Source organism: Miniopterus natalensis, chromosome 9 (genome assembly GCF_054644295.1).
Source record: "Miniopterus natalensis isolate mMinNat1 chromosome 9, mMinNat1.hap1, whole genome shotgun sequence".
In the NCBI taxonomy this organism is placed as follows: Eukaryota; Metazoa; Chordata; class Mammalia; order Chiroptera; family Miniopteridae; genus Miniopterus; species Miniopterus natalensis.
The window spans coordinates 6,818,337-6,834,095 of NC_142089.1; the positions used below are offsets into that span (position 1 = coordinate 6,818,337).

General features: G+C 41.1%; 1 protein-coding gene across 6 annotated transcripts in view; it reads left to right on the forward strand.

The window, feature by feature from the left end:
- Positions 1-15,759, forward strand: part of RERE (arginine-glutamic acid dipeptide repeats) — a 345,910-nt gene that overhangs the window by 252,474 nt on the left and 77,677 nt on the right. For all 6 annotated transcript variants that reach the window (XM_087820126.1, XM_087820131.1, XM_087820127.1 and 3 more), the window contains one exon: positions 7,362-7,460. In XM_087820126.1, coding sequence (XP_087676252.1) covers positions 7,362-7,460 — 99 coding nt within the window. The remainder of the gene's footprint in view (positions 1-7,361; positions 7,461-15,759) is intronic.

Below are 15,759 nucleotides of genomic sequence, written 5' to 3' on the forward strand. Positions count from 1 at the left end.
CTGTCTCGGCTTCTTCCTAGAACACAGATTTATGTGAGAATCCTCTCCCTGCTGCTTACTTAGGGAAGTGGCCTGGAGCTGATACTGAGGCTTTCAGTTTTGTTTCCTCGTTTTTAGCACTCTGGCCACAAAAGAGTGGTGTGAGGAATGATGAAATCACACAAAGACCTAATACTGTTCCTAGCACATCTCATCTCAGCACACTTTGGTCCCCCTCCTGTCTCCTCTATGACTCCAGGGGCTGGCATACTTCGTGAACACCGTTGGTACTCAGTGTTGGCGGGAGGGTTGGTTCAGCAACTATGTATTTCCTTCTGAAAATTAACTAGATCTTTCCCTCAACCATTACTCTCAAGCAGTTAAATTTCTTGTCTTTGCCATTATCTCTAAAATGTGCTCCCATAAGAGTATTTAGCCAAACCTAGCCTTTCTAGTGCTTATAGCATTATTTGGGGTAACAGTGGCCAAACAAAAATAAAGATAGTGTTCTTAGTTTTAGTTATAGTTTCTTAATGTAGATATGTATCCTATTCTGAGCTCGGTACTAGGTCATTCAGTGATGGAAGTATGAATGAAAATACTATATTGACACCTGTGAATCATGCATTATGAGAAAAAAAAATTAAAGTTTTGTCTCGGGCAGATTTCAGCAGGATCTTTCTCAATTTATGTTAATGGTTTAAACAATTAAAACTATACAGAGAATTTCAAGATCTCTTCTAAATCCCACATTTTTTCTAAGTTTCTTGCAAATAAATAGCATATTTTGCAGAATAAAATACTTGAAATCTATTGTCATTCTTAATGGACTGCAATTATTTAATATTTAGTGTGAATGCAGTCTGACTCAGGTTTTTTCTACAGTTATTATAATGGCTATAATTGTGAAAGGATGCTTTGGTGTAGTAGAAACCGCCAGATGCAGTGCCATTTGATCTAAAAAGGTCACAGTAAAAGAGACATTTAAATTAAGTTATAAATTACAATTGAAGAACAATATTTTGATGTGTGAGACCAGAGATGTCAGAGCAGGAAGATGTAATTCGTGGGTTCATTATAGAACAGAGGTGCCTGACAGCTGAGCCATGCCAGAAAGAAAATTTATTTGCAACGTCACACACAGAAAATGGCAGCTAAGATGAGGAGCCAGAGTGGAAACTTGAAACCTTGTGGTAATATGCAGTTTATGCTAATAAGACTGCCTGAGACCCAGAGATGTTTAATGATTGCTGTAATATAAATGAGGTGCTGGGGCATGTGCACATTCTCAATCTTATTTAAATTAAGACCTCGTCCTTGCTCTGTAAAATAACACACTTTATAACCAGGCATTAAGGTTGATTCTCTCACCTCTGTCCAATATACAGATTTGCTGAAATTTCAGAATTGTTTAGGCAGGAGAGTTAAAGCTTGAAACAAGATTTCCATCATGGTAGCTTTGAGGAAGGATATAATTTAATGTTTATAGCAATCCATGAGAAGTTCAATCATGAGTTAATTAAACTGTAGGCAGTCATTAAGTATTATTTATTCTTTCGAGAAGCTTGCCAGTAAAGCACTTATATATATTAAATTATAGAAAGTAATAAGCAGGGAATGATTTGTCAGACAGAGTGAGGGAGTAGATTTAACTTGGGCAATTATGCAGAAATGTGTTTTTCTTCTGGTGCATGATCCCTTCTTCCTGTTGATAACAGCAAGGTCAGAGGCTATAAGGAGACAAGTGAGGATGTGTGGTCACCAGTAGTGTTGGCTTGATTGAACCCCTGCCTGTTTGAATAGTCTTAGGTAAGAGCCATGTACGTAAAATATTACTCCCCATGGTGATATCACTGTACAGTTTATAGTCCTCTGATATTTCAGAGTCTCTTGTCACAATGTGTCTCATTTAGTGCTTTCCATTGTCCTTTGACACAGCTGAGGGATGGTGGTGTGAGGCCCATTGGATAGATGAAAACCTCAGCCCAGCTGGTTTGTGACAAAGCAGCTCACAAGAGACTCTGTCTCCTGCCTCAGGTCCTGCGCTGTGTTCACTAGGCTACAGAAGGCATTGACTATGGGGCAGTCCGTGTAGAAGCGGTTGCTGAGCACCCAGAGGCCTGCAGAGCTTTTTATAGAAGTGGCTGAATGGGTCCAGTTAGATGTGGCAGTGTCTTTGGCTCTGTGTACCGCAGTGTGGCAGTTGCGTTTGTTACAGTGGAACCAAACCAGGAGATGGTTATTCAGAGGCTGCTCTTGACCTAGCACCAAAGTCCGCTAGCAAGTCTGCTCTGCGAGTTCGCTCCTGTCCTCTGCTGGCACAGTATCTGGCAGAGGAGGTGCTCCATAAGTCTTTGTTGAATGAATGGAAGGCAGAGAGAATGTGAGCGGCCTGCCTCTGACGCTGACGTGTCCTACTGGATCGAGTGGGCACCGGAAGGTGTGGCAGGGCAGGATCCTTGATGGGGGAGGAGTTCCTGTTAGTTCTTTCAGGGCGAACGAAAGAGCAGCACCTGAGGATTCTGTGGAGCAGGCCCAGGGGACCAGCCGACACAGTGCTGGAGATCAGCAGAACAAGGACAGTGCCACAAAAGAGTGCCTGGAAGGGCTCGTGGACTGGTGAAGCATTTCCATTTTGCATCCGAGTCCGCAGATCTTGACCTGTGCCTTAGGGGACGATGGGCTTTACCTGTGTAGAAGAGCAGCCCTGCAGTTCAGCAACATGGAATCAGATTGACAAGTCCTGGGCGCCCTGATTGGCAGATTAGACACACATGCGAGCAGACACGCACAGGCCCGCCCCTGCGCTGACGACTTTGAAAGCAGTGGTTTCTGCTGAATGACATCCTGCTTTAGTGGCGGGCAGGGTGATGGGAACGGTGTAAGATAAGTGCTCCTCGCCCCAGCAGCTTGCAGAGACTGAAAGCTGATTGAGTGAAGATGCTGTGTCTTGGGCCCTGCCTTTTGCAGTGATCCTTTCCCGGTGGCTCCAGAACAGTGGGGGTCTCTGCCCTCCACGTTAAAGTTGCATTTAATCCCAGGTTTCACCAGCCTGGCTCGGCTGCAAAATGGACAGATGGGTTTATTTATTTTGTTTCAGTTGCTTTCCCAAGGCTATAAAGTTAAGCTGTAAGGCATTTGAGGGTTCATCCTCCCACCCCCACCCTGTCCTCACTGCAGTTTCTTGAAGCAATTTCTTTAGGGAAGTGGTAGAAAATCTTATCCATATTAACGGACCTTTTAGTTTAGCAGTTTTTGGAAGCCTGAACTGAATTCCCTCTCTCTCGCTCTCTCTCTCTGTGTATCTGTGTGGTCATGATCAGTTGTTTAACATTTGAAACCCACATAATATTTATCACGAGATGAGATTATTCTAATTCTTCAGAGCTAGATGCTGGATTAGAGGAGAATGTTTTTAATGATAATTTTTACAAATTTAAGATAGCTAGTACTTAGGTAAACTTAGCAACTCTAATTTACATGAGAAATACAGTTGAAATATCCAGTTTAGCTCTTCCTCAAACATTATTTTGGCCCTAGTCTGAAGAAACAAAATCTTCATAATCATCTGGAAAACAAACCCCTTTCAAGAAGGGTTTACTTGTGTGTGATACATCAAGCACAGACAGTAGGTGGAACGCGGCCAGGTGGCTCAGTTGGTTGGAGCATTGTCCCCACCAAAAGGCTACAGGTTTGATTTCCGGTCAGGGCACATACCTAGGTTGTAGGTTCGATCCCCAGTTGGGGTGCTTATGGGGGGCAACCAATCACTGTTTGTCTTTCACATTGATGTTTTTCTCTCTCCCCCTCCCCCCTTTCCTTTCTCTCTCAAAGCAATAAACATGTCCTCAGGTGAGGATTAAAAATATATTTATTTATTCATTTATTTACTCATTTATTTTAAGAAGAAGAGGGGACTATTTAGAAACGCTCCTTTCGGTTTCCTAGCAAGAGGACATGCCGGAACAGCCCCTTGACCAAACTTTTTTGCTGGCCTATCTGCATGATTGCTGACAGCACAGTAATGTCCTACCTTTGTTCCATAAAGATTTCATTACTGTTGGTAAATAATCTTTTTACTTTTCAGATGTGTCTTTGTGTAGAGGTGGGAGAGGTAGACGCTCTAAATATTTATTGGGTTTATGTTATGGAATATAATATTTTCAAGAATAGGAATATTTTAATAGGGCAGGCAGACAGTAGAGCAAATGAAAGGGGGGAGTTAACCACTATTTAGAGAACAGAAGAGCGGAAGGAAGCTCAGGTTACCACAGAAATTGCAGCAGCTTCTTCAAGGGAAAGTGTGATCTCAAATCAAGATTTGTTAAGAAAGTGTGAGTGCTGGGCTGTGTTTAGGGGGAGATGCCTCCTTTTCTAGTAAACACCTCACTAGAAATTTAACTGAAAGGCATAATGGAAGCAGCCTTCAGCCTCTCTGATAAAATAGATAACCACAAACACAAGTTCGGTAAGTTCTTCAAAACATTTCTCCCAGCTCTCACTTAAAGTTCTCCTTGGTTCATCAAAAGGCAGGAATGCCATAGGGAGTAATGCCATCGGATTTAACTTCAGTCACTCGTTCACTTTTGGAATGGCCTTTCTGTTCTTGTGGGTAATTTCCTGTTATCAACTGTATAAAGTTTAAAATTTTTAAATATTTTCCATGTACTGAATCAGAGTTTTAATCAAGTTTTGTAAATTATTAACATGAGTAATTATGTGAAACATAAGTGGTTTTTGTTTATAGTTTAATGATTCTTTTTCTATGTCTGAAAAGGCTACTCTCTAAATCTAGAAAACTGATGAAAATTGATATCAGGCTGCTTCATTCTTTTCTCTTTCCTTTCAGAAATACATGGCTAACACTTTGTTAGCATACTCTGTGCCAGATACAGTCCTAAGCAATTTACATAAATTTTGTAATGTTATCCTCAAAGTAGCCCTGAGAGCTATTATTATATTCATTTTTAAAGGTGACAAAATTGGAGTCCAAAGAGGATAAGTGACTTGCTGAGGTCACACACCTATTAAGCAGTAGAGCTAAAATTTGAATCCATATTCTGGTTCCAAAGTCCACTGTTTTTCCTTTCTGCCTGTAATTACCCCATGTACTATAATTACCTTTTGTAAAATGTTGTTAGTTTGCCACGAGCTTTTTATTAAGAATTTATAATTTGATCAACTTGAATTGATGTCAGATTATCATTAAAATGTGTGCTTTTTAAAAAAATTAAATAGGCATGCAATTTTCCCTTTTGTTCAGTTCCAATCAAGGTTGTTAAGCTCTCATAGATCCTCATTATATTACAGAATTTGGCAAATAACCTGCTTGTTCTGAATATTAGGCAAAGTATGAAAATCTTTATTTTTATACTTCTGAAAGAAGACTAGATTAGATAATTTTCAAGCATTTGCAAAATATAGTACTTTTAGTATTTAGTTTACTTAGTATAGTATTTATAGTATATTATTTTATTTTTTAAATAGCCTAATGCTAAATGTCATAAAATACACAAGTTAATATGTAGCATTTGTACCATTGCACTCCCACCCCTGCACACTGTACCACCACCAAAGCAGGATCCAGCATTGACCATTGTAGGTGTTTTGTCTTGTTTTAAGGTAGCTTACTTATTGTTATAATTAACATATAGCCTTGACTTCATTGGACAGTCTGGATTTAAAATAAATTGGGGTCCTCTAAGCTGTGAGAATACTGAGGACGTTTTAATTTGTAGTACATTCTATTTCAATGAATGAGCAATGAAAATGAGTATTTGTGATATCCCTTCTAATAGCATTTTAATAGAAGAGAAACTTGCTGTGTATGTTTCAAATATTTATTTCATGCAACAAATATTTATCGCAGGCTTACGCCCAGCCCTGGTGCTACAGCAGTTGCTAGGAAGGCAGTCTGTACTCCCTTCTTATGACTCTCCTATTAAAGAGAAGAAACACAGGGCTCTCCCCTCTTGTGAGTTCACAGCTCTTTGCTACAACCTACTTAATCTTGTCATCTTGTATGTGTTGTATCCTCATAACACATCCCCACTAGTTTGTGAGATTTCTTGAAATAAAAACTGTGACCTAATAAAGTTTGTGCCTTATTTGTACTGAGTGTTCAGCAAATACTGGTCAATTGTTCAAATAATGGGTTGAAGCCCAGGTGAAAAGATCAGAATGTGTACTCCATGAGAGCAGGGATGCTTCTGCCTGTTTTGTTCACTGCTGTCTCCCCAGGGCTAGTATGGTACCTGGAATGTAATAGGCTCTCAGTCGACAGAAGGCTGAATTCAAATAAATGGAGATTTAGATTTTGGTTGAGGCTACCTAAGGACACTAGTTAAAGGCATTTATTAATTAATTTAACAAGTATCTCTTCTGTTGGATCACTTTATGGTACAGACTGTGTGAGGCACCGGAAATACAAGCCTTAGCCAAAACAGATTCTTGTATCAGAGAAATAGACCTGTGAGGGAAATGCAGATTTCCAGTGAGAATTTTGGAGGGATGGCCACAGTTTGGAAAGGCAGATTGAGCACGAGGATCTTTCTGCCTGCTACTTCTCTCCATTATCTGCAAATTGAGATTCAGGGACTAGGAGTGAGTGGGGTCACAGGAACCAAACGAAGTGTGTTTGCCAGAGACAGAGGCACGGCCTGGCATTGAAAAGGTTATGGAGTGAAAAAAGTTCATTAGAATGTGTATATAAACCAGCATCTTTGTTCATATGTATCGAATTATCATTATTCTATTACAGAATTATTTGTTTCTTTTAAAAGCTCTTATACTTTAGGTACTTGAAATTTTTTTAGTGAAATTACTACAGTCGAAAGACTTAAATGCTTACGGGATAGAGCATAATCTAGTGTGTCATTAGGCTTCTTTGGGGAGAATGGGGCAGAGCAGGGATCATGTTGGCTGGGTTTGAGTTTGGGCTCCATTGCCTACTGGCTTAGTGTGATGAGCACTTTACTTGACCTTCTTTTGCCTTAGTGTCCTCATCTGTAAAATGGGTGATAATGACACCTACTCCATAAGTGTAAGTGAGAGAATTGGAGTAAGAAAAATAATGAGTGCATGGAATGTGCTTAACACTGTGCCAGGCCAGCTGTTCAGTAAATTTTTGTTACTATTGTTCTTAACTCTATTCCTATCATTGCCAAAAGGTTCCCTGCCTTACCTGTCTCCCTCTCAGAGCTGCCGGAACTTGGAGGGTGGTTGGATGAGAACAAATTATCATGCTGACTAAAATGATTGTGAGTCTGTGCGCCCAGTTAACAGGCCTTCTGTTAAGAGTAAATGCAGGCCTCCCCTTTATTGATTTGCTTCCAGTTCTATTATTTGGTGCAGTTAACTAACTGAAATTGTTGTTGTTTTAGCTACATGAAAGCGGTTATGATGCTGGCAAAGCTCTGCAGCGCCTGGTCAAGAAGCCTGTGCCCAAGCTGATCGAAAAGTGCTGGACCGAGGATGAAATGGTGAGCTCGGGCGGGAGTGCGCCTTGTGGTTGGGTCATTAGGTGTTTGCTTCTCAATGTGTGACCTCTTGCTATTAGACAGGAAAGGGCTCATTCCAAAGACTCAGTCATGTGTACAGACTGACCATGGCATCCACCAGTCAAGGGAAAGAGCGTTTAAGCTTCAGGACTATACAGAAAGTCTTTTTTTTTTTTTAATATCTTTATTTCAGAGAGAGGAAGGGAGAAGGGGAGAGAGACAGAAACATCAATAATGAGAGAGTTGTCATTAATCGGCTGCGTCCTGTAGGCCCCCGACTGGGGATGGAGCCAGCAACCCGGGCATGTGTCCCGACCAGGAATCGAACCGCGATCTCCTGGATCCCAGGTCAATGCTCAACCACTGAGCCACGCTCGGCTGGGCCAGAACGTCTTGAATTTTAGTAAACTTAGATTCCATGCATAATGGTAAAGATTTTCGCAGGTTTTGTGGAAAGAGAGGAAATTGATAGTTACTCTTAAAGTTCATTTTGGTTTGTTGGTTGGTTTTTGGTGCAAGCTAGTGTTTGACACCTCCCTATTTTAAAACACAAGCATGTTAAAAAACCAGTTGATACATAACCTAGAGTAGGGCTGGTGACTTTTTTTATTTTGAAGGCTGGCAGGATCCCTAACCTGCTGAAGGACATTAGTCAAAAACAGGAAGCATAGAGTTGATCAAATAAATACATTGGATCTTCCATATGCATTCTGTTATCATGGCTCATTAAAGAAGGTGGGGAGATAGAAATGTGCCCACAAATAGAGGTGTACAAACCCACGATTCCTGTCTCGGCAGAGTTCTCATGAAGCCACATCCCCATCTTGTGACTTTTGAAAGGTATTGCCAGAAAATCTTAGAGATTTCTTGTGCTTTTGCAAATATGAGTGTTACCGCTTGACATTTGCCCTTTAGGTTGAGTGAAATTAAAATGAAGGCAGGCACTGAGACACATATTGATTGTAAGTTTCTCACCTATATTTTAAAATATGCTAAGAGCCCGGCCACGCGTGGCTCAGTGGTTGAGCATCAATCTAGGATCCAGAAGATTGGGATTCGATTCCCAGTCAGGGCACATGCCCGGGTTGCAGGCTAGGCAGCCGAACAATGACTCTCTCATCACTGATGTTTCTATCTCTTTCTCTCCCCCTCCTTTCCTCTCTATGAAATCAATAAAGATATGTTTAAAAAAGAAATAAATAAAATATGCTAAGAAAGAGTGCTTAGAAATTTTATTTGCTCTCATGATCCCGCTCTTTCATTTTTTCAGCAGTATTTATTGGGTGCTTGTAATGTGCCTGGAGCCATATCACAGGTCCCTCCTCATATGGCTTACGTTTTAAGAGGAAGACCACCTGTAAATCAGTATATGCCAAGTGGTGGCACCTGTGCTGAAGAGAACAGAGTAGGGTCTGGAGGGGGTCCTGCAGGGGGCGGATCAGATGTGGCTAGTGGACCTATGGTCATCACCTTGCTATTTGCTCTGCAGATTCTGAGTAGAGAAGTGGCTCAGTCTGCCAGTGGGTGCATTGTGCTGAGTGGAGAGTAGGCTTTGGGGGCTGTTGTGGGAGTCCAGGTCCAAGACTGTGACTTGTTAGTGCGGCAGCAGTGACAGGTGGAAGTGGTGAGTGAGAGGAGTGGGGAAATCTAGGATGCCTCGGAGATGGCCTAAAATTGCCCTTGAAGGTTGGGTAATAGTAGTTCCCTTAAGACTCTAAGTTTATCAAGTTTATCAGACTTCTGTGAAGTTGGTGGTGCTGCTTGAAGTTAAAAATTTTAAAATCTTATGTTATTACAGAAGAAATGGAAACATCTTGAACATTTGAGATTGTTCAGACAATGACCAAAGTAAAGATGTTAAACTTACTTATTTTGAAAAGTCATTTGATGTTGTTTTTCACTGTAGACTACTTATGTGAGGAGATAAGAGATTTGATTGATAAAAATTTAAAATTCTGCAAGCCTTTGTAGAAGAAAGACAAGATGAAAGGATGGAATGGATGCACAGAATGTGACCGGTCTGCATGCCCTTGTCAGATACACGTACCACCATAAGGGCTTCCTGTCCTTACTCTCCCAGGTCTTGGGCTGCTCCCTCCTTCCCTTTTGGTCTCGCCTCTCCTCTGCCTTAGTGTTCCTCCCTGATGATGCCTCCCTGGCTCCTCACTAGCCACAGCCCTCTCCTTTCTCCCTCAAGTTCTGCCTTGACCTTTCATTCCCTTAGGAATTTTAAAATTCCTGCTTAAAAGAAAGCTGGCTTCCTTTTCCTGTAGCCCCTGCTTATATGGGGCATGATGCGGACTGTGTCCCCACTGCTGCTGCATGGGGACTTGGAGCAGGGAGAGGGATGGGAAGGGGGGAGTCTCACATGTTGGAAAAAGCCCAGCTTTAATCTGACAAGTGAAACAGGACTCCAGAGTGCTGCACATTCCAAGTACAGGATAATGGTCCAAGATAATGTTTCAGTGGAAGTTTGGAGATGTTTTGGTCATCCAGCCTGCAGGGCCTAGGGGTCGCAGGGCGCCCTTATTTATGTGAAGTTCAGCTTCACTTTCCAAAACCTCAAAAATGAATGAGGGAGAGTGATTGAATAATTGATAGCTGAAGGAAGCTTTTGATGAAGGCATCCAGGTGAGCTCTTTGAGCGCTTTCATGTGGCAATAGGCACATGAACCAACAAGGACTCCTGACCTAGCCTGGTTCGGGCTGTGAGAAAACACCTGCTGTGTGCGTGCGTGTGGCCTCCTGGTGAATTTACCACACTTTCTCTCCCAGGAATCACAGGAGTAAGCACAACAAATGCGCCCCAACTAAAATAGGTGCATGGCCCTCCCTTGCCTTTTTCCCCTCTCAGTTTTCTATGTACTTGGACATTCTAGTTTGTTTTTTTTTTTCACTCTAGTTATTTTTAAACGTCATTGCCTTTGGTATATGAGCGCGATCTGACTACAGCGGTGTCGACGTTTGCCTTTGCATGTATCTGACGTGAGCACTGAGAGGGTTGGTAGGAACCCTCAGCTGGGCTGTGAACGGGCAGCTCGCAAACTCCCGGCTCCCCCGGGAACTGTTGGGGAGCGGGCTGGTCTCTGCCTCGCCAGTCCAGGTCCTGACCTTCTCCGGGGCTTAGAGCACTTGTCCTCCCCCAAGGAGCAGGGACTGCCCCTTGGAACCGCGGCTCCCCTTCACACCATCTTGGTACTTAGTCCTGTGCTCGGTCTGTGTTGTCATCACCAGCTCTCGTTCCTCAGTCTTTATTTCTGATGCGATTGCCCTCCTGGTTTGTAAAAATTATTAAGAGGGAGAATTTATTCATAGTGGGAATCATGTCTGGGAAAGAGGAAGTCTCTGTCTGTGAGGGGCTTGAGGAACATTGATGAGGCTTCATTGAAGATTATTGTTTTTAAGGATTGTTCACTGTAATTAAGGTTGTCCTCAATCCAGCTTTTTAAAACTTGTAATAGTTATGCATCAACATGAAAGAGAAAAACTTCTACACGTATCCCAAGCTGACCTGAAAAGTTTTACTTTTGGAAGAAGTTCCCAAGTTATTATTAGTGATACTCTCACTAACCTCTTCTTAGATCTTCCAGATATGCACTAATTCTTGAGATCTTAGGCCTTAGAATTACACAATGGGAGGCCTTTCTGTTCACATTTTCTCTCAGTAATTCCTGTGGCAGTGTCTGTGTGTATAGATGTGATGCTTCATTTTGAAGTTGCTTGGGAGCTGAGATACTTTAAATCTTGTTGAATTAAGGCAGATTTGTGCCAGTTTCTTTTGAATCCTAGGCCAGGTAGTGACACCTGAGCTCTGCTTTAGTGGAGTGACTGAGAAACACTGTGGTAGCTAGCTCATGGCAAGGTCTTTCAGGCTAAATAAACCGGGTCAGATCAGAGAAGCATTTTTGAAGAAATGCTAGGTCAGTTCATGAAGTTTATTAAATGCCAGGATGGAGCCAAAGTGAATGCTGGCTGCTGCATTTGAGAGTTATATTAATGGTTAATCAGTTTCACTTACATTATGCTAAAAATATTGTTCCATTTCAGGAAGCCATCCAAATCAGTAGAACTTATGAAGAGAAAGACAAAAATACAAATCAGAACTTCTTTAAAAAAACCCAAAACCCTAGATTATTAGGCTTTTAATTAAACATGATGAATACATTTAAATATAACACAAAGGCCCCAGGCTGAACTGCACCTAATGGAAATGGATTAAGTCACCCTTCTGTGCTCGGATAGTTATTAATTCTGTTTATTTATGCATGCAAGCTGAAGGTAGCAAATGCTGCTGTTGTCTTGTTGCTTATTGCACTGGGATTCCATTGCTGCTTGATGCTGTGCTCTTAATTAGCATTCAGCTGTTGATTATGGAAATGCTGGGAATGCTAATTGAATTCTTTTTAAAATGCAGGGCCTGTGTTTTCCTTGTGGAGTTTGGCCTGACTCGCAAGGTTGTAAGATTGGGTGCTCCACTGAGCTGTGCAGTTCACCCTTTGATTCCCATCCATTTGGCTGTGTTTGTTTTGGAAATTTTTTTCATGTTGAATTAGCTTTCAGCAAAAGTCCAGGTGCTGCATAAGGAAAAGGTATTGTTGCTTATGATGTTCCTGCAGTGTTTCCATTTCATCTTGGATCACTGTAACTTTTTTAAAAAAGTATGTTTTTATTGATTTTAGAGAGAGGAAGGGAGAGGGAGAGAGAGAGAGATAGAAACATCAGTGATGAGAGAGTCATTGATCGGCTACCTCCTGCATGTCCCCTACTAGGGATCGAGCCCGAAACCCAGGCATGTGCCCTGACCGGGAACCGAACTGTGACCTTCTGGTTCATAGGTCGATGCTTGACCACTGAGCCACACCAGCCAGGCCGATCACTGTAATTTTTATCTTGAAATGTGCTTGTCTTTACATATGTTATATCAGTTTTCATGTAATACATTGAGGGGAACAATATAGGTACAAATAACCTCTGAAAATTTTACCCAGAGACAGTTAACCCCTGGTGGCAATAACCCCTAAATGGTCATGTATATGGATTTTCAAACTCATGAATTTTAAAACATCTAACCCATCCTTCAATTCAAAGCTCAGTTTATCATAAATATAAATGAAATCCTTCTTTCAAAATTGACATGGCACGGCAAACTAATTTTCTGAATATTTGTAATCCAATGAATCCCGTGTGGCTGGTCACAGGACTGACTGACACAGAATCTACACAGCTGTTTTCACGGTGTCTTCCCTCAGTGGTGCCTTCAGGTGCCTTTGTTGTGCTGCTTTTGGAATGTCTGCTCAAGAAAACATTGTTTTCATCGTACACTCTTTTCAAGCCAGGCATCTGGATGTGCCAGAAAACAGAGCTGCTTAGTGTGGCAGAAATACAGTGAATTTTATTTACTGTTTGTGTGGCAGCTGTAGAAAATGGAATCCACTGCGAAACCAAAGAGAAGCTCTTGCAGCAGCAGGAGGCTGTGGAGGTGAGAGCAGGGGATGGGATAGTGACCGGAAGAGAGTCTCCTAAGGCCCACTGTGATGTCCATAATCTTAGTGTTTAGTTTTAATTTTATATCTTCAGTACAGGGCAAGGCTTAATTGTATGGTGTTTATTTTAAGAATAGTCAGATTTCCAGAGTTGTTGAGCGTTTTATGGAATCATTCAGAAAATGTTGTTGATAGGAGAATCCAGTAGTTAATCTAATATGAATCTATTCATTTTCTTCTTTTGTAAAATCTATGCAAATTTTCCTACTGTTAGATGTCGGTTCTCAGTTTTCTGGTTTTGTGCTCTCTTTGCATCTTTGTTTAGGTATGTACATTGTTTTATGTAATTGTACATTTATGTAAATTGAATCATAACATTGATATTCTCACTTTCTAACGAAATCTTAGCCTGAAAATTTTTACAGTTCTCTTGGAACCTAAAATATAGACATGCCATATTTAGTGTAACACATAATGGGTACTACTAATTTTAAATGGAATCAAAGTAGATTTTTCTCTGATTACTCTTCCTCTAATTTCATACTAAATTGGTACTGTTTCCTATGAACCAACTTAGTTCTTAGATATGAGAGTAGGAAAAATAAGAGAAATAAAGAGTTTGGCTTATTACACATAAATAATACACATATTACTCACTCATGTTACGTATTCTTACAATGGTCCATGGTAAAAACCAGTCCTTAATATTACAAGAGGGAAATGTGCATTCAGGTAAAATTTGCCTGCTGTTTAAGTATTAATGGAATTGAACTGTTCTTCCTGTGATAGGCTCCCAACAGCCTTTGACTCAAACTGTTGTTTAAAGAAGTCAGTAGTGTGATAGACTGGAGTTTATTGTCAAGTCCTTTCGGAAATGAGACAACAAATTAAAAATCAATTATATGTGCAGAAAAATTGGTGTAAGGCAATCAATTTTCTCAGTTTGCAGAAAGATTCTACTGTGTAACAAGCTGTAAAGAGAAACATAGTTTTTAATCCTTTAGTAAATGAGGTAGGCCAAGCATTAGAAGGAGAGAGAGATTTCAAAAATGTATTTAAGTATTTCATGTTAGTAGAAATTGCCTGCAAGTTAAATCTACAAATTTAGCCCTGACCTTGCCTTTCACTTAATGGCTTCATTGCTTTCTAAGCTCCCTCTTTGTACTGTGGTCAAAAAAGTTCGTGCACCTGTTTTTCACTTTCTTTTTAAACAAGGCTATTCTTTTGCTTATTTCCTTTTGCCAGTATATATTTTTTAAGTTTCTTATCCCCTGGCCCTAATTTTAAGCATTTTTTAAGCCAACAATAAATTGTGCCATCTTTGGGGCTCTGTGTGCGCACGTGGGCACATATTTGTGCTTATGTACATGTTCAGGCCTTGGAGCAATGCAGAACAGAATAGAGACCTGGCATGTCACCCCACATTGAATACAGGCATTCCTTGCTACTTAGAATAATCTTTTAAAATCAAAGAGTAATTTTTATGGGGCATTTTTTCATTTTTGCTTGAAAGAGGGAAGCCTTGGGGATTAGAATCTTCAGCTTGAAAGAGTAACAAACACTGGAGCAGTGGGTTACGGAAATCATGTTTTCCATCTTATTTTCAAGGGCATATAAAAAATGGAGCTGGCATCCACTTTCAGCCACTCTCTACCATCTTTCTCTGTTCCTTTAAAAAATGAGAACAAGACACAAGGGGACTTGAGAGATTGCATTTGTCTCCCATAGACAAAGTGGTTGTTTTATAAATAAGAGGATGGAAAACCCTTTCCTTCTGCAGTTTCTTGGCAACAGAACTGGAGTCAGTTTTAATGTATATGCATGGAACACTCCATGCATAGTGACATGGGAGCCTTACATTTTCACAGGTGAAACATTGTATTAGCCTAGTAACTGGAATTCAGGCTTGGGGGAAGGAAACAAGAGGTTTAAAAAAAAGTAAGAACCCTGCAATGAAAGGAAGTAACTCATTTAAAGCTGTCTCCTCTCGGCTGTTGTACTGTGTCAGAAATCTAAACTCTCTCTCAGGTAGAGTTAATAATGGCATCGGTAGCCACCTAATTGCTGCCTTCACTATAGTGCCAGCATGCTTTTTGTATTTCCTAGTCGTGTTTTGTTGTTCTTCCGCCACCACCCTGCATGCTAAGTGACATGACTGTTTCAGCACTTGCTTTAAGACATTTTCCCAAAATACCTTTACATGGGAGAATTTCCCACATATATGAAGCAAAGTACTGAGGTGTTAGAAGCAGAATACATTTGGTGGTCATAGAGGAGAAAGGTGGTCTCTGCAGTTAACCAGTTGCGTCCAGGCTCAGGCCTGTCTCTCTAGCTCTGCGTTTCTTGCACTTGGGTTGGGGCTTGGCAGAAGGCAGGCTGCTCATGCTCCACTGTTGTCTGTCCTGTGTGAACATGAAGATAGGATGACCCCATCTTGTACCAGGTTACTTGCTCAGTTCTGACTTTAGATTACTGGTTGGTGCTCATTTACTCATTCCACAAATATTTATAGAGCAGCAACATTCTGCCAGACACCCTTTTATGTGCTGGTGACAGCAGTGAACAAAACAGATAGAAATCTGTGTCCTTGTGGAGCTGACATTCTACTGGGGAAGATAGAAGATCAGTAAATGGCATACCCAGTGTATTAGCTAAGTGCTAAAGAGTGTGGGATCTGCCCCACTGGGTCACAATGGCAGGTTCATATGGGTGCTCCCACACCACTAAGAAGTCCTGAGGTCAGGGACTATTTCTGATTCTTCTTGTACCCCCCGAACACAGCCCAAGGCCTAGAGCAG